Here is an 18,704-nt window from a genome sequence, read left to right on the forward strand (position 1 = left end):
GATGGCGGAGAAGCATCTTAAAAAATGCTCAACTTCATTAGTCATTAGGGAAATGCAAATCAAAACAACCCTAAGATTTCATCTTACACCAGTCAGAATGGCTAAGATTAAAAATTCAGGAGACAGCAGGTGTTGGAGAGGGTGTGGAGAAAGAGGAACATTCCTCCACTGCTGGTGGGGTTGCAAATTGGTACAACCACTCTGGAAATCAGTCTGGCAGTTCCTCCGAAAACTGGGCACCTCACTTCCAGAAGATCCTGCTATACCACTCCTGGGCATATACCCAGAAGACTCCCCACCATGTAATAAGGATACATGTTCTACTATGTTCATAGCAGCCCTATTTATAATTGCCAGATGCTGGAAAGAACCCAGGTATCCCTCAACAGAAGAGTGGATGCAAAAAATGTGGTATATCTACACAATGGAGTACTATTCAGCCACTAGAAACAATGAATTCATGAAATTCTTAGGCGAATGGATGGAGCTAGAGAATATCATACTAAGTGAGGTAACCCAGACTCAAAAGGTGAATCATGGTATGCACTCACTAGTTTTATTTTTAAAGGTCAAAAATTTGAAAGAGGAAGGGTAGGGGTTCATGGGATGGTTTGAACAGTTGGAAAGGAAAGGGAGAAATGTAATAAATTATATTCTCCAATATTATAGAATAATATAAAAAGCAAGTAGAAGATCAGAAGAGCAGTCTTCTCATATTAAATTGTAAACCAAAAGGAGAGCTTGAAGAAAATCAGGTTCTATTTAAAGGGTAAGAAGCTATATCACCTCAGGTACACTTCTGCTCTTCATGTGGGAGATGGTTTAGTGGCCCGATGGCTGGAAGAATGTTTTTGCAGTTAAGAAACTAGAGAGACAGAGACGGATGGTGCATGAAGCAGATTTGTAGAGAAATTAAATCTGGCAAGGATTTTGAAGGCTCCACTAGAACTTTGTACAATTGACATATATTTATCATCAGGGAAGCCTAATTCTGCTTAAGGAGAAGATGTAACTATTCATCCACTTAGAAAAACTGCTAGATGCCGTAGTCTGCATGGAGCTGTGGGTGGCTGGTGAAGCTGTGTGAGCCTGCATACATGGTGTCTAGACAAAGCATGTTTGCACATAACAACTCATCGGAATGCAAACTGCCTTCCTCACTTTTCTCTTTACTGTGTGTTGGCTAGTGATATCATTTTTATTATGCAGGTAGAACAAATGCATGGAATTATTTTCCAAGATTATGAAGAGCACTATGGAAGACATGCAATTAATGGAAGCATTGAGAATAGTCAGGATAGGGTGAGTCACAAGCTGGACGGCACTGTCAGGAGGCTGAAGCCGAAAGCCTTTAAAGTGTTATTCTTGGCTAGAGAGCGACAAGAAAACCAAGATAAGATTTTTAAGTAAGGGGACGATTTTAATTTCATAAATATTGTAGCCAAGAATGTCCAGTTTAATAGCAAAATATGAATATCCATATTTGCATATAACATAGCCTGGCATCGTGGCCCTCAAGGGGCTGAGACAAGAAAACCCAGAGCCCAAAGCCCTACTGAGCTATCATACTGAGTCTTATTTAAAAAGAAGAAAAACAAAAAGCAAACTAAGCAAAAAAACAAAAAATGCATATATTCAAATTTATATACATAAACACAAATGCACAAACATACCCACACCCTGCAACACTCCCCGCCCCACGCTTTAACTTACTTGAAATAAAGAGAGCTCCTGTTCTCAGCTGACTGATGGAACTAACTGAAAAGGGTCTTGAGAAAACTGGCATGTTGTCCAGTCTCCGCCATTTGATCCTTGGTTCTGGGTAACCCTGAACATAACAAGGCAAGGTCACATTGGAGCCAATTTCCATGGACACATCAGAAGGTTCTTGTATGAAAACCGGAGGTGCTGAAAGAAACAAAAGAGGAAAATGTCACTGGGAGAGGATGTGGATATATGAAGAATAAACCTTATTAAATCATCAATAGATTGATTCTGAAATAAATTATTGTTCATAAAATATTGTAAATTTACCCTATAGCTTCTTTTATCTGACATATGCCAGGCATTCATTTTTTTCTTTACGAATTAACTCTTAAACACTCATCTTTGCCCTATAGATGTAGGTGATGTGAAGACCATCTTAGAGAGAATTATTATAGAAATTTTATTTCAATATGAGTATATGTTATAGTGCTCAAACCTTAAACAATACTAAATAACCTGAGTTTATAATGAAATATAATATTTCCAGTATTTTTAAAAAATATCTTGTTGGCTGGATTTTTAAATGAACTTAATTCGTACCAAAGTGTTTCATCACTAATCCCCATCAGACATGCTAACAATATTTATTATTGAATTGTAAGCATGTTTGGTATTATATTCTTGTTCTTCATAGCTCAATTTTTAAGTCAGAGAAATTTAAGTTTGAGAATCAATCATATAAATTAGAATAGCAGAACACATTTGGTAAAGAAAAAATAGTAAGTGCTTAGGGCATCTTAAGGAGAACTGAGACATAGAAAGACATCTAGAGATTCACATCATTCTGCTAACTAGGAAGACTGAGAAGAAGACCTGGAGATCTATGACTGGCACACTTAGAAAAACACAGATCTCCAATACAAGGAGGATGCTGTTGGGAACCACCCAGGGCTGAGGCTCTCAGAAGCTGGTGAATAATGATGCCTGAGACATCAGATAAGAATAAACACATGGGATGCTATTGGAAGCAGTGTGAGGAACCTACTCATGTAAAGTTCCAAGAGATGGTACACTGGAAGTCAAGGGAGGATCCAAGTAACCAAGGACATCAGCTATCACTTTCAGAGCCAAGGCTTTTTTCAAATAATTTCAGTGGTTTCCAGTCAATGATCCCACTCTGGTTTTATAGACGAGGAAACAGAAACATAGTTGATTTTCTAAGTGTTAATTGAGTTGAATGAGGAAGAAAAGATTAGAAGCTAGTTTTCACCTCAGGGTTGCAATCTTTTGTCTCTACATGTTCTAATAGCTATGCCTGGGCATACTGGTTAGACTCTCATTTTTAAAGAATGGTGTAGACATCACTTCCTTCCTTCTCAGCCCACATCTGCAGATTGGATGTACAGCTGTCTTCCAGCAGTACTGGTGTTCTTATTTTAGCCTGGAATAGACTGTCTCTCACTCTGCAGCTATGGGTCCATTCTTTCCTATACTACACGGAGCCTGGCCTGTGGCCAGTCAGCAATCCTGACTCTTCTCCACCGCAGAGCCAACTTTTCTCATTGTAGCTTATGTTATCACCTCCCCTGCAAGTGTAATGTCTGTTGCTGAAATATTGACAACCCTTTAACACAGTTTCCAAGGGACACCCCTCTATGATGTTATCTCCTAATGACATGGTGACTTCCCTCTTTCAGATTTAAGACAACCAGAATCACTCTCCAAATAAAACTATTACTTGATTATCTGCTTCCTTGCTTTCCTAATAGTGTATGTTAATGCTTATAACTATATATGTTAAAGGATATATATTATATATCCTTTATATACAGGATATAACATATCCTTTATATATGTTTTAATAACAGCTAACATATTACATGGTACATTGTATGTGGCTACTGGATACTAGTGAATGAATTATTGAGTTATCATGGTAACAATTCAAATTTGTGTATATGTGTAAGAAAGTGGTAGACACCTCACCCCAGTACATTTGAACTTGCACTTTAGAAAGAAAAAAGACAATTTCAAAAGTCTTCTTACAAAATTTAAGATTAAAAACAATTGAAAAAGATGCTTTTGAGAAGAGAATGTTTTACCTCTGTTTAGTTATTTTTCTTAATTCATATACATACGAATTCAACTAATAAAAATGACCAGTAGACATTATTTTAAATATAGTTCATAAAGTAACACATTTCTTGCTTATTTCATTTCTACAACTCGATTATTTCTTTCTAGAATGAATGTAGTCAATTAATCTAAAACATGAAGCTTGATGGGGCACATGATAACTCAAGAGGCAGAGAGATCTCTGTGAGTTTAAGATCAGCCTATTTGAATAGTCTCAGTCAAGACAGAGCTACAGAGTAAGAACCTTTCACAATGATGATGATGATGATATTTTAAAATATAAATATTTTTCTGAAAAAGGGAAGCTAAGTCTAGAAGTCCCAAGCTGTACTAGGTTCAGGTTTGGGCAAAGGAATGCAGCAATGGAAAAAAGAAATTTAAGAACAATAAAAGGTTATAGAGAAGACTTGGTTATGGTGGTTATGAAACCCTCCAACTCCAGGGAAGGGAAAGCTCCCTTTTATTGAAATAGCAAATTCTACTACTCAGCAATTAGAAACAATGAATTCACAAAATTTTTAGGCAAATGGTTTGATCTGGAAAATATCATCCTAAGTGAGGTAACCCAGCCCCAAAAGAATACACATGGAATGTAATCTCGGATAAGTGGATATTAATTAGCCCAGAAGCCCTGAATACCCAAGGCACAAATCGCATTACAAATGACTCCCATGAAGTATGGAGAAGGTCCTGATCCTGGAAAGGATCGATCTAGCATTGGAGGAGAATATAAGGACAGAGAAAAAAAGGAGGGAGGTGATTGGAGAATGGATGGAGAGAAGAAGTTTTATGGGACATATGGGGAGAGGGGATCCGGGAAAGGGGAAATCATTTGGGATGTAAACAAAGAATATAGAAAATAAAAATATAAAAAAAAAGAACCAAGAAAAAAAAGAAAATAAAATAATACTTAAGCCAATACAGCACCGAGAGGAGGGAAAAAAAAAAGAAATAGCAAATTCTAATTATCAATGAAAAATGATACTCTAGCATGTTCAAAAGTAATGGAGGAAGAGAATCTGGATTCATAGCGAAAGAGCAAACTCAAGTTACACCCACAGACCTGATCAAGATGGGAGAAATCATGCATTGCAAGCAGATTCTAGAACAGCACCAGGCACCAGACATCAGCTCAGGGAACATCCATGCTGGCTCTCAAACCAAGAGGCAAATGGGAACACCAGGCCTGAGGGAGCAGCCAAAACAAAGTCCACCACAAACATACTTCCAAAACGAAGCCGCTCCTAGCTGAGCCAAGAAGACTTAAATACTTCCTTGTCCTGACTGTGGCCAACACAGCCTCCAGTTGAGGTTCTTCAGGGGAGGGGAGGCATGTGGGGGGCAGGGGGTGTGGGTGCAGTCATGAATAGATCATCCAAAACAGAAAACCAGAAGAGCAGTGTTGAGTGGTTGTCAGTACACAATGGCAGATTTTTTTTTTTTTTTTTAAAGAAGAGCTTGTGTGACTTGGAAGGGGTAAAATCCCTCAGAGTGATTTCAAAGGGCAGCTCCACTGTTAATTGGTCTGTGATCTTGGGAAAGTCACTTCACCCCTCTCCCCAGTTTTAATTTCTCTGAGAACAAAAAGGGATAATAGTATGTCATACTTTAAGTAAAAAGACATGATCTCTACTAATCATGTATCATACATAACTACCTGATACTAATTATATTAAAAGTAAAAATTATAGTTAATTTGTTAGGTCTTACTTCTCCTAAAGACTATCATAAAAATAATGATGTTTGCATTTAGTTTAACTTTTGGTCCTTCAAACAGTCTCTTAAGATAATGATTTTAAGCATCTGTGTGGCACACTGAGACACACATGGCCTAACACCACAGTGCAGTCTACTGCCTTCAGAGTTAACTATGGCAATGCAGACTCATTTTATTTTAAAATACAAAAATCATAAACAAATTTGCCACCTTGCTCTAAACACTATTCTGAGTTATTTTCCTAGCCCCCAACACAATTAAAACTACATTTCTTCCGTGGCAACTCTTGCATTATGTCAGTCAGAGATTTTCTTTCCTAAAATGACTAGACACATTGCTTCAGTTCCACCAAGCCACAAAACACAAAACCACAGTGTAAGACTCAAACCCTGTGTGGTGTGGAATGCTTAAAAAAATCCTGCCAGACCAACTTTTTGTTTGATGTTTCCAATCCTCTCTTCTTCCAAATGACTTCACAATCAATTACCCCCTTTACAAGGGATGAAAAGCATCAGTAACTTTCCCCATTGACCTGAAATGTCCATAACTTAAGGCCATGGTGGTGAGAGACAGAGAAGAGGATGCTCACCCAAGAAGTTCAAACTCAATAATATCAAACCGCTGTTTTAATAATTGTTTTGTTCTAGCATTGCTGCTGTGAGGTAACAGATCCCCCCCAAAACAGTCCAAAAGCCCAAATAGCCACATGATATGGATAAAAACAAACTTGTTTTTAAGTCACGAGCAACTCAGAAATCTGCCCAATCATTTTGGAATTCAAATGAATAATTTTATTCACTACTAAGCTTAGTACTTAACTTGTCTCAAGTCCTTTCTTAAAAAATAAAGTCAAATTGAAATATTAAGTTTCATTTTAAAGACAAAAATCTAATCTTTAATACTGTATCCCTTTATGCATGCATTTCAATATGATGCTTGAGACTCAAAGATAGAAAATAACCACTACATATGTGAAGATACGTGTTGCATTTATCAGCTCCTTAGGTGATAATTAGCATGCCAGGTGTATGTAAGTGATAATAATCTCACTTCATCTTTTCAACTCACCTATAAAGTAAATGCTATTTATATCTATAAAACAAGGAAAGTCATGGAGGCAACCCATTTTCTTTCAAGTGCCTGTATTCTTAATCACTGTATTAACTCTGGAGAAAGTTCTGATCCATATCTTTTCTTTTAAACCTCATAATAAAAATCACAATCATCTTCACAACTGTGGCATGTTGTAGAGATGCCACCATATGTAACCATGGTCCCCCGTGGGCAGGCCTGTCTAATGAAACCTATGTGCTGCTCCCAGAAAGATATAATGATGAATATGGATATGTTAAGGTGCAACAATGGTGCTAACTCCCATATTAAGTTATCTCCCAACTGTTAGCAATGGCCAAAGTCACAGAAAGCAGATGACTTGCTTCTGTTAATGGTTCATTCAGAGCCAACACTGGGATCAAAACTAGACAAGCCATGAACAAGCCAAAGATCTTCAAATCAAAGTTCAGCAACAATTATAGAGTGAAGTGTAGATAGACATAATAGTTGGGAAGTTTCCAAATCCAGCTATTATAGCTACCCTGTCAACTTAAGTGAATTTTCAATCACATGGGTATGTCTTTGAGGATGCTTCCAGAGAGACTTAAAGGAGGGTGTAAGACTGGTCCCAAAAATCCATGGCACTGTGGGCTGAGGTCACAGACTGAGTAATAAAGGACAAAGCAATCTGAGTGGCAGTACCCCTCTGTCACCACTTCCTCGCCACAGACTTACTGAGAGCATCCACCCCACTCTCCTTCTGGTGTATCTCTTCTGCTATAATAGATTATGTATGCTCACATTGGAAGCTAAATGAACTCCTTCTACCCTAAAATGGTTTTATTCTAATATTTTTGTCACAGTAATGAGAAAAGTCACTAACACATGAGACATTAAAAAGAGGTATCTCTAGTCTTTATATAGTGCATGGCTAGACAGTAGAAAGAATCTAGAAAATGCAGAAACCAACAGGAAAAAAAGATGGAAACAGCCAGTAAGCAAAGAAGTATGTATGTGGTCCTCAGACTTTCTAAAACCTCGAAGTTGGTCATTGCCCAGGTTATTTCTCTGTCCTTGTAGAGCTAGAACATGCAAAAGAATGTTGTGTAAACACAAAATATCTCTGTGGGAATCAGTGAGAAACAGAACGGAAGGTTCTAGGAATTGAAATTTTACCCTTATTGTATTTCTTAAAAACAAGATTTCTGGATCTGGGCTTCCTCACTTGAAAGTCTTACATTTCCAAAATCATTGGTGTATTTAAAAGTCATCAAGAAGGATCAGAGACCGCCCCACTCCACCCAACAGTCCCAAACTTATTTCCAAGGTATTTATCTAAACAATAACAGAGTTCATTAAAACAGCACCTTGGACATCTTGCAGCACACTGGGCAGTCTATAGTCATCTTTGTTCCACTTCCAACATTCTATATTAAAATTTCAGGGCACAATCAGCAAGAATGAATAGTGTTCAACAGACAGCCAAGAGCAAGGGACCAGGAAAGGGAAAAATTTGTTTCCATGAAACAAAATATGAATCACATGGGGTGGTAATTTTCACTTAAAGGCTTAAGATAATAGAACTGAAATAGTTTGTAAAAGATTCATTTTCCTCACTCATGTTTAAAAAAGCAGTTTGAGCACAGCAAAAAAAAAATTGTACATAACATACAGAAAACACAATTTAGTGACATTCCATACTTTATAAGTTTAAAGAAATGTAAATATTTAATTATTGGTTAAAATTAAGCTGCCACATTCTTTTCCATGAAAAACAAGTTCTGTTTTATTTCTGGTTTTACAATACTGTGTGGAGAATTTTTTTTTATTTTACTTTGCATTATTTTCAAAAGAGACATGAAGTAGAGGGTGAAGTGAGACTTAACTTTTCTGAGCACACAAATGCAGTTTTCACCCACACATCAACAAAATGAAGTTGTCTTCTCGTGGTGACTGGACTCATTTGTACTGAGTACTTTAGTTCTCACTGGGAAGAACTGGGGAGTAACTTTTAGTGGATTTTTGAAACTAAAACTAGAGCATAATCTGATACCTTTTCTGCCATCAACATCTCCAGATTATGGTCTAGGGCCAAACTCTACTTTCAGGCCTCCAGATGTTAATAATTGGGAATCTGATGGCCCAATGGATGGCCACTGACACGAAAATGGCAGTAGATGACACATCAGTGATGCTACAGTCTCTAAGGTCAGATAACTCGAAGTCAAATACACAAGACCTGCCCCTCCCAAGCTCTGCAGCCTTCATGAAGTGGTTCAGCTTTTATGAGCTTAGTGGACACAATCATAGCATCTCCTTTTGTGTGTGTGCAGGGGATGGGGGTGTTTGAGAATATAATGCAGCAGTTCTCAACCTGTGAATCAGGACCATTGGAAAACACATTTCTGAGACACAACTCAGTAGTGAAATTAGTTATGAAGTAGCAACAAAAATAATCTTATGGTTGGGTGTCACCACAAATGAGGAGCTATATTAACACTTGAGCTTTAGGAAGGTTGAGAACCACTGGCTTAATGGGAAAAACCATACGACATTCTTGTCACACTGGAAGCTCCTAGGAATTTCTAGCCACGGTTATGAAATTGGTCATCTGACATGCCCATGTTAGATTTTGCCATTCTTAACAAACATTTCTGCCAAGTTGTTTCACTGTTGATCGACATGTAAAAATAACAACTCAGTTTCAGGAAAAGAAAATGTGACCAATGGACATGAAAGCTTACAGCCTACATCCAGAGTCAGTCTGCCGGTTGCTCTTCCAGCATCATTGATGGCTACACAGGTATAGTCGCCAGCGTCCAGATCTTGGGTTTCTTGAATCTTCAGAAGTCCCATGAGAGGGTCAATGCTGAGGAATGTTGAGGGCCTCAACTCGAGATCTCCTAAGTCAAAACAAGAGAAAGAACATTAAACACTAAAAAGTTTACATGATTTATGCTGTCACTGATAGGATTTTGAAACTTCTGAATGAGGATGATTGCAATGTTTCAAATTCCAGTTGGTTTTTTTTGCACCACACATGGTCTAAAACCTGGTCCTGAAATGAACTATAAACAGCTGTGTCTTCCATCTCTCTATATCCCATCTCGGAAGCTGAATGGAAAACCGAGAAGGCTGGAAACCAGAACAATGGCTTTGGTCAGTAAAAGGGGAGCTAGGAAGGGGAAGGATGAAGAGAGGCTTCTACTATCTTTGCAGCATGACACATTTCAGTGACCCTGGAAGTGCCCGAGATATCCTGGGTGTTATATCAGTGAGTAACAGGACTCTTCATTGAATGGTTTGTCTTGTGGTAAGTCTAAACTGGCTGAGAAATGTTTATGAATGGCTAGAGAAGAGAACTGGTAAGAACACGAAGGGGAAAGCTTGCTGGGAAAATAGAAAGAGTAGTTAGTTTATATTAATCCCTTAGATTACACCAACTTAATTCTCATTCATGAAGAATTTGACTTTGGAGTGATGGAGTACTTGGAGGAATCAGATAAGGATTTCAATGAAAGGGTAGGGTGGACCAAGAAAGACTAGTTAGGTCTGGATGGCCTCCATATGCTGTAAGTCCCAACAGAGCTTCTGATCCTCCAAGAACCACTTAGTATCAAAGGAGATAACACTTCAAAAAATCATAAGGAAGGTTTCACATGCCTTTCCCATGCTCTCCTCTCAAAAGGTCTGCCAATCAAAGGATGAAGTTAACTACAATGACAAGAAGATTAAAAAAGTACACAGCATGGGATATGTAATTCCATTGAGTGCATTATTTTCATTTGATGTATGAAGGATGATACAAAGTATTACAAGGCTTTTAAAATCCACTCCCCACCAGGAAGTTTGATAGTCCTTGTTCTTAGGGTTTAATGACACCCCAAATCTGAAAGGTACTTTTTAAGATGTTACATTTTATATTTTATACAGGGTACATCAGTCATGTACCCTAAAAGTGAGGATCACATGTGCAACTACTTGCTTCAAACGGCCAAAAAAACAAACACACAAAGAAAAAAACCTGTGTTAGTAGCTCTTATCTAAGACAATGTTGCAAACAGGACCAACCCATGAGATTTAGCACCATAGAGACAATACTCTTGTTTATATAATTTTCTGAAGAAAGGATGTTAAAGGATTTCAAATTTGAAAAAAAAAATTCCATAAGTAAGCAAGTGCCAATGTCCCAAATAGTATTTTCCAGGATTCCAATGTCAAACCAATCAGCAGCCTCATGCTTGATACTGAGTAATCCACTCACAAAGGAGAGAGGCAGCAAAAGCTTTGTCTAAGTGCCTCTGGGAAAGTTTAATAAACAAAAGCAGATGATGTTGATATGATTTTCCCTCCTTCCACAGGAGGATGCAGAGTGATTTCACCGTTCCTCAAGCCTCAGGACATTTGGACAAAGATGCATTTAGAATTTGGTAATTTGTATATCACTTTTAGCTCTTTGGTGTGTGTCAGAAGACACCATTGGTGTCAGGAGATGAAAGACACTTGGGGAGTAGCTTTTGTTCCAAATTAAAAGCTTGAAGGAATGGTAGTCTGTAGAGAGCCTTATTGGGGTACCATGCCACTTGGCAGGAACTTGACATTGACCTAGGTGAAGTTCCTCTCCCAGCCTTTGAGCAGGAACTCCTATGTCAGCCATAATCCCCTCCACCTAGGGTGGAGCACTCAGACCAAGGTGAAGCCCATTGTTCTTAAAGGACCTGCAGTTTCCTGAGAAACACCAGCCACCTGTAGAGCAAGGAACTGGTTCTGCAGAGAAATTTCCAGCCTTTGGGGAAGGGTTTTCCTCCACCTATATATTTGGAGTCCTCCATTAAACTTTGAGACCTTGAGCAGCAGGTGCTGTCTTGGTCTCCATCTCTTTTTGCTGCCTTCCCATTCATCCCCACCTTCCCTTCCAGGTAACTAACCCAGTGGATGTAACTGTAGGCAGTTACAGTAGTCAAAAAACACAGCAGGAATTGGAAAGGACAAATTCAGTCAGGTCTGTATTCTGATAACATTTTGGTAGTCTTCTTTATTTCTAATGGAAATTATTCACCAAATTATTGAGACACCAGAGAAGTACAGGCCTTCTCAGATAGAGCTGGGAGGGGAATTATTTAGCTTCAGTTTTAAAAACAGATAATGAACTTTCTAGATCTGTTTTAGGATTTAATAATCATTGCTACTGAGGCAGGTCCTCACTTTCTCATCATCTGACTCAATTCTGGACTGTGTGGAATTAAAGTTTAACCCTAGAGTGCTTCAAATAGTTGGTAGAACTTAACCTCCTACCAGAAAGTTTGTCTCCAGAGCCCTCCGGTATCCTCTTAAAAATGACTGAGGATGCTTTTAATCCGAGAGCTGGGGGGACAGAGGCAGCAAGACCTCTGTGAGTTCAAGGCCAGCCTGGTCTACAGAGAGGTTTTTAGAACAGCCAAGACCACATAGAGAAATTCTATCTAAATAAATAAATAAATAAATAAATAAATAAATAAATAAATAAATACCCAATATATGGATTATATTAATTTGTATTTAATATGTCAGAAATTAAATTGGAAAGTTCAAAAATATAATCATAACTTAATTTATTTAAAACTCATTATATATTTTTATAATAAATATATTTTATAAAAATATTTTCCAAACCAGAAAATATTTAGTGAGAAAAGTGGCATTGTTTTATGTTTTTGTAACTTTCCATGGTGTCTAATAGAAGACAGCTGAGTGTCCACACTTGCCTCTGCCTTTTCTTTATTGGATACCATACATCATGTAGCCTCCAGAAACTCCACTATTCACTCAGAAGACAAAGAAAGTAAAAAGCCAAATATCTCAGTGTTATTATGAAAATAATACAGAGCATGTTGATACCTTCAAAGGATAGTAAGGCATCCATAGAGATTTCAAACTACATTTAAGAACCATCAATCTCAATAAATAAATCCAATTTTACTTTTTACCACATATATCCTTTCCATAAGAATTTAATAGTGCCTCTGATTATCCCTTAAAACCACTCAATACTATTCATTTCTAGCAATCAAAGACCTATACTCTTGGAGGCACTTTGCCTTGTGGGATATCCTTTCTCTAATAGATTGAAATATGCATGTACAGTGTGTGTACGTATATACATATACATATGCATACAGACCACACACACAGAATATATATATATATATATATATATATATATATATATTCTGTGTGTGTGGTCTGTATGCATATGTATATATATATATATATATATATATATATAATGTTTTATATATATATACATATATAAAACATTAACTTACATCATACTAAGTGAGGTAACCCAGACTCAAAAGGTGAATCATGGTATGCACTCACTAATAAGTGGTTATTAACCTAGAAAACTGGAATACCCAAAACATAATCCACACATCAAATGAGATACAAGAAGAAAGCAGGAGTGGTCCCTGGTTCTGGAAAGACTCAGTGAAACAGTATTTGGCAAAACCAGAACGGGGAACTGGGAAGGGGTGGGAGGGAGGACAGAGGAAGAGAAGGGGGCTTACGGGACTTTCGGGGAGTGGGGGGGGGGGGCTAGAAAAGGGGAAATCATTTGAAATGTAAATAAATTATATCGAATAAAAAATGTAAAAAAAAAACATTAACTTAGTCAAACATACTAAACATAAGTGCCTAAGAACAAGTTATTCTGAGGTCAAGGCAGGAACTCTTCTCTACTTCTATGATTTCTTTCTTTTTTTTTTTTATTATTCTGAAGTTCATTCTATTGAGAGTAGCAAGAATGACTGCCGTGGATTTAGAATGTTGGGGGAAGAAGTAGATTCTAAGGAACAGGATGAAGTGGGAGAGTAAACTAGAAGTCAGAGCTGGCGGAGAGACAGGTTATCATTGACTTAGACAAAGTGGTTGTGAGAATAGCCCATGTGGCATTGCTATATTGAACAGAACACACACACACACACACACAGAGAGAGAGAGAGAGAGAGAGAGAGAGAGAGATACACACATACACACACACAGATAACACACACACACACACACACACACAAGCGCACGGACCCAATCCCAGGCACCATGAAAGTTAAGCAACAGCAATAACAACAACGGGACAATTAGAGTCATGAAATGTTGACCATAAGGTCTGGCTTTGAAGACTGGAAAAATCAGAGAACTTTTGGGAAGAGTTAAAAAAATCTACAGAATGCCAGCAAGGCCCTGTCTTTGCACTGCAGAAGAGAGAAATGAACAGAAGCAGGGGCAGGGGCGAAAGACTCTGGTCACTTCTACAAAGGAAGAATGTTAACTGTACAGTCCTTGGAGCCTCTTTGAAAATGTTATGAAATGAGGTCCACCACGTATGTTTATCTTGTCATGGAAACTATGATTTCTATGAGATCATATTTCCTAACTTTCCCCAGAACTTGTCCCCAGGACACCTGAGCCTACCTGCCTCTAACTCAGTCTACAAGAGGAAGGCTTCGGCTTCTAGTTTTTTCCTTGGCAATGCTGACTGCTATGGAATAAAATGCTCGCCTGGGACTGGCAGGGTGAGCTGGACTACTATGGAGCTCAGGGACGTGCACTGTTAATAAGCATTGCATTGTATCGCATGGAATGATATATCGATCCCTCATGCCCATGTGGATGGAAATCCATTGGGATATTATTCGTGGAACTCACTGAGCTGCAATATTGATGGTGGAGAGAAGAAACAAGTGAATTCTAGAATGTTCCACGTGGTAGCTTCATGGTTCTCTGCCCTCTCCTTAGCTATATGAGGATCAGAGATTGGCATGAGGGCTAGGCTTTTCAGATAAGGAGCCTACTTTGTGAACAAGAGTTTCCATGTGAATTACACAAGGAGTCACCCATAACCTTCTGAAGTGTTACTGCTAACATGAACTACCAACTCACACAAATACTGACTTTTTGTGTCTATTTAACTGTTATCTGAATTCGAAGTTATATATTTATCAAACTGAAAATTCAAAGATTTAATTATTTCCAATAAATAAAATTAGTTTACAGTCACTAAAAATAAATCTCATCAGGGAACAAAACCAGAATGTTTTTTAATTAGTATCAAGGACAACATATCCACTAAAAACCTTTGAGCATTTTGAAAATCATAGAAATGGCATTATTTCTTAGTTTCTCCCCTTACTTTTGATTTATGCTATTTAAAAATATATTTTACATAAAGCCTTTGTCTTTTCACCTCATGTTCCCCAAGTTTGAACCCGATGTTAATTCATAATTTTGTGATTATGACATCAACCTGTTGCTATGGGAACTTCTATGATTTAACAAACAGAATCATAACAACAGGGCTTTGTGCTACTTGGCATTTTTTCATCTGAAGATTAAAAAGTATTTTTGCAAACAGCATCTTAATAATCCTAGCAACCTCCCTTCCAGAATGCCTACAGCCTTCTCTTTGCTTTTATCATCAAGAGCTGAGAGGGGAGCAGAAGCCACGGTTTGTACACAGACGCCGATTATCAGCATCTGTGCTTGGACCAAGCTTCGCTAAGACCTGGTAGAGCCTTGCTGGATTTGTGTTATAGAATCACAGGTATTATCTGTTCATTAAAATGTAGATGTCAGCTTTATAACAGATGCGAGGGAGTATATTGAAACGGACCAAGACATCCCGCTTATCCGTCATTTCCTGTGAACCTCCATGTGCATATGCCATTGAGCCACAAACAGAAGGCATCCTTTAGGATCTTGCATTTTAATAGTGTGAACACTCATCTCTAAGAAAAGTGAACTAAAACCAGGGAAGCTATTTTAAACATCAACTGAATATTCTTGGACAGTTTTCTACAGGAAACAGTCCTAAACTAACAAAGAGAACGTTCAGCTGGGTTAGCGAGGCAGACTTCTCCTGCTTTGATTTCACGGTCCTGTAATCCATACCAGATGTCAAATCCCGAAATTCAGAGTTCAGAATTTTGAACTATTGTCTCCAGTGAGATCATAAACACATTTTATAGGCCTGCTAAGTCACACACCAAAACAAATTTTTAACAAATCTTTTTTTTTCCTTTCAGAAAAAAAGAAAACAAGCAAAACAAGCAAAACATCAACATACTTAAGAAATGTACCTTTGAACCACTTTACTTGAGGTGGAGGAATCCCAGAAGTTTTACATTCCATAACTGTTGTATCCCCAAGGGCCACCAAGAGCTCACTGTGAACTACCACCAACTTTGGGGCTTCTGAAAAACAGAGATACAGGCAGTCACCATCTATGTGGACTGTGTTTGCTGAATGAATCAATGAGCATTACACCAGCATTATGTCCCTGCTTACATTTATAAGCAGAAAGACACTCTCATATCGTGTGTGTGCACAGGTGCATAAGATGAAAAAGATCGAGTGCTGAGGCCCAAACAAGGATGTTAGACAAAAATATTGACAAAAGCATAAAATAATTATGAGGTTGCTTTAACAGACCTCAAAGAAAACAAAGGTACAAAGTGTAGGCATGTAATTAGGAGCTCTTGAAACAGAGGTCTGCTAGGAGAACGGGCTCAGACAAATAGATCCCACAGCCGAAACACTGAGAGAACAGAAGAGAGAGTTCTCTCAGATACTGGAACATCAACCAGGCAGCACACACCAGCAGATATGAGGCCCCCAACACATATACAGCAGAGGTCTGCCAGGTCTGGGTTCAGTCAGAGAGGATGCACCTAACCCTCAAGAGACTGGAGGCCCCAGGGAATTTAGAGGTCTGGTGGGGTGGGGACATCCTCATGGAGACAGGGAGGTGGGGAGGAGATATGGGATGTAGAACAGTTGAAGGGTGGACCAGGAGAGGAATAAAATCTGGAGTTTCAAATAAATTTTTTTAAAAATTACTTATAAAAAAAAGGAAAGAAAAGAAAACTGGAATTGAAAGAGGGATAGTGTTAAGGTCCTCAGCTAATACAATCACAGACAGATTACAATCATATTTTGTATCCTGCATCCTGTAATTAACTGCCTTCCACCATTTTCTCTGCTTTCTCCTGCCATGCTAAACATGGGTACCCGCTCCTGTAGTGAACTTATTTCCTTTTATTTAAGATCTGTGTTTTTCTCACGGTTTTCTGCTTTACTCTGGGTTCGCTCATACACTTTCTCTTCCCTAAATGATTCAAGACCTTCCTAACTTCATATGAGGTTGTTTTAAGCAACCACGAAGAGGTCTCTTCCCTGCTTTTAAAAACCCTCCCACAGTGCCTGCTGCCTTGAGGGTTTGGCTTTCAAAGCCCATAAAGGGTAGCCCTTTTCAATGCTTGCAGGCTTCTTATGGGGTACAGAGCTCCACCCTGAGCAACTAAACACAGTGCCCTTTCATTCATTGTCCTGCACTTGCTTTTGGCTATCTTCCCCAAACTTCCCTTCTGCCAAGGTGACTTCAAATTCCACTCATTCTTTCAGACTTAACTTAAATCCCCTTTCCTTTGGGAACTCTTGACATTCTTCAGTCAGAATCCATCTTAACCTCTGAGGACACCCCACCCCACCCCCAAGGCCCTGCACAGTACTTGTCAATGCTTTGCTTTATAGCTTTATATATATCCACTCCCATTTTGCGAGCCCTTAAAAAGTTCAGGACTAGTGTGGCGTGGATTTTGATGGTTTTTGTTTTAACGCCCAGTCTCCAGCAGAGTGTTTGGCATGATCAGGGGTGTTACACAGCAAAGAAATGTGCTGGATATTTTCGCTTGTCTATGAAGAACTCAAAATTTACTTCCGCCATGCAGAATCCAGTTTTCATTACTGCATCTGCATCTTCTTCCTCTGCTACCTCTCTCCCAGTTTTCTGTGGACATTTTTAATCCAGTCATTTCTGAATCTGAGGCCACATTCCCTTAAATAATTGCTCTCCGTGTACTTTTCTTGTGGTCACTTTTTTCAGGCTGTTAGGACATGGTGACTTTTCGTCCCCCTATCATTTCATGCCAACTCTTGTCTATTCTTCTTGTGGCTTTTCTACGCTTCCCTCCTCAGCCTCCTCGATGCTGATCGTCTTATTAGTGTTACCATGCGTGGAGTCAAATGGAAATGGGAAAAGGTTTATTTTTCCAAACAAATTACTCACAATTTGCAACCCCACACTGGGCACATCATGATCTTTTCAACCACTATTAGGAAATTCAAATTAATAATATAATTATATAGATGTTAATAATTTTGCTTTAAGTTTGGAAGAGAAAATGGTAGATTAAAATATGAGAACAATATGATACACAATTTTGATTATACATTGATAGGTATAAAGTGGAAGGTGAGGTAAGAAAAGACATAGAAAAATTTCTTTTGAAGTTGAAACATTACTGAAAATGAACCGTGGTAGGGTATAATTCTATGGACAGTCTAGAAGTCTTTCACAAGCTGGAAACATCCTTGATTTCAACTGACAAATGTTTCCACACTCATGAAAAATTAATATGTAGAATTAACTATAAATTACAATACTGGATACACTTTGTCTCTAACATTACTGATCTGTAAGGGCTTTCCCATTGCTTCCAATAATTTTCACCCTGTTTCTATTGCCTTGTGAACTGGTTATACTTGCCTATGTATCTGAGAGTGGACGTTTGCTTATCTGATCCGGCCGCATTGCTCGCCAGGCAACCGTAGGTCCCTGCATCTTTGGGAACTGCATTCTTGATGAATAAGGTGCCTTCTGAGTTTATCCTGTATCTTTGGATTAAAAAAAGTAAAATTAAAAATACTGCAATACTAGTATTGTGTTATAGTATCAAGACCTCCTGTTTCTGTGCCCAGTTGCACAGAACTGATAAAATACCTTGACAAAAAGCAATATGGGGAGACAGGGCTCATCTGGTGGACAATCCCAGGTTATCTTTTACTGCCATGGAGAAGACAAGCGGGAACTTGAAGTAGCTTTTCCCATCACAACCACAGTCAAAAGCAGGGGCTGATCAGTTGATTGTAGATTGTGTTGAGTTGACAAAACTATCAAGGATATCATGGATCCAGAACTGGCCCTTTGTCAGAGACTGCTATAGGGGCCTTCTATTGATTAAAACTTTCACTCTTCCCAATAACCAAATGAGCCAGT

The 18,704-nt window shown here is 38.4% G+C and overlaps 1 protein-coding gene across 1 annotated transcript in view; it reads right to left on the reverse strand.

The window, feature by feature from the left end:
• The window catches only part of Hmcn1 (hemicentin 1), a 435,972-nt gene that overhangs the window by 194,786 nt on the left and 222,482 nt on the right, over nt 1-18,704 (reverse strand). Inside the window, exons 13-16 of the mRNA XM_052199882.1 lie at nt 18,195-18,322; nt 15,727-15,840; nt 9,358-9,516; nt 1,714-1,908 (exon numbers count right to left, since the gene is read on the reverse strand). Coding sequence (XP_052055842.1) covers nt 1,714-1,908; nt 9,358-9,516; nt 15,727-15,840; nt 18,195-18,322 — 596 coding nt within the window. The remainder of the gene's footprint in view (nt 1-1,713; nt 1,909-9,357; nt 9,517-15,726; nt 15,841-18,194; nt 18,323-18,704) is intronic.

This window comes from Apodemus sylvaticus, chromosome 12, assembly GCF_947179515.1.
Source record: "Apodemus sylvaticus chromosome 12, mApoSyl1.1, whole genome shotgun sequence".
Classification (NCBI taxonomy): domain Eukaryota; kingdom Metazoa; phylum Chordata; class Mammalia; order Rodentia; family Muridae; genus Apodemus; species Apodemus sylvaticus.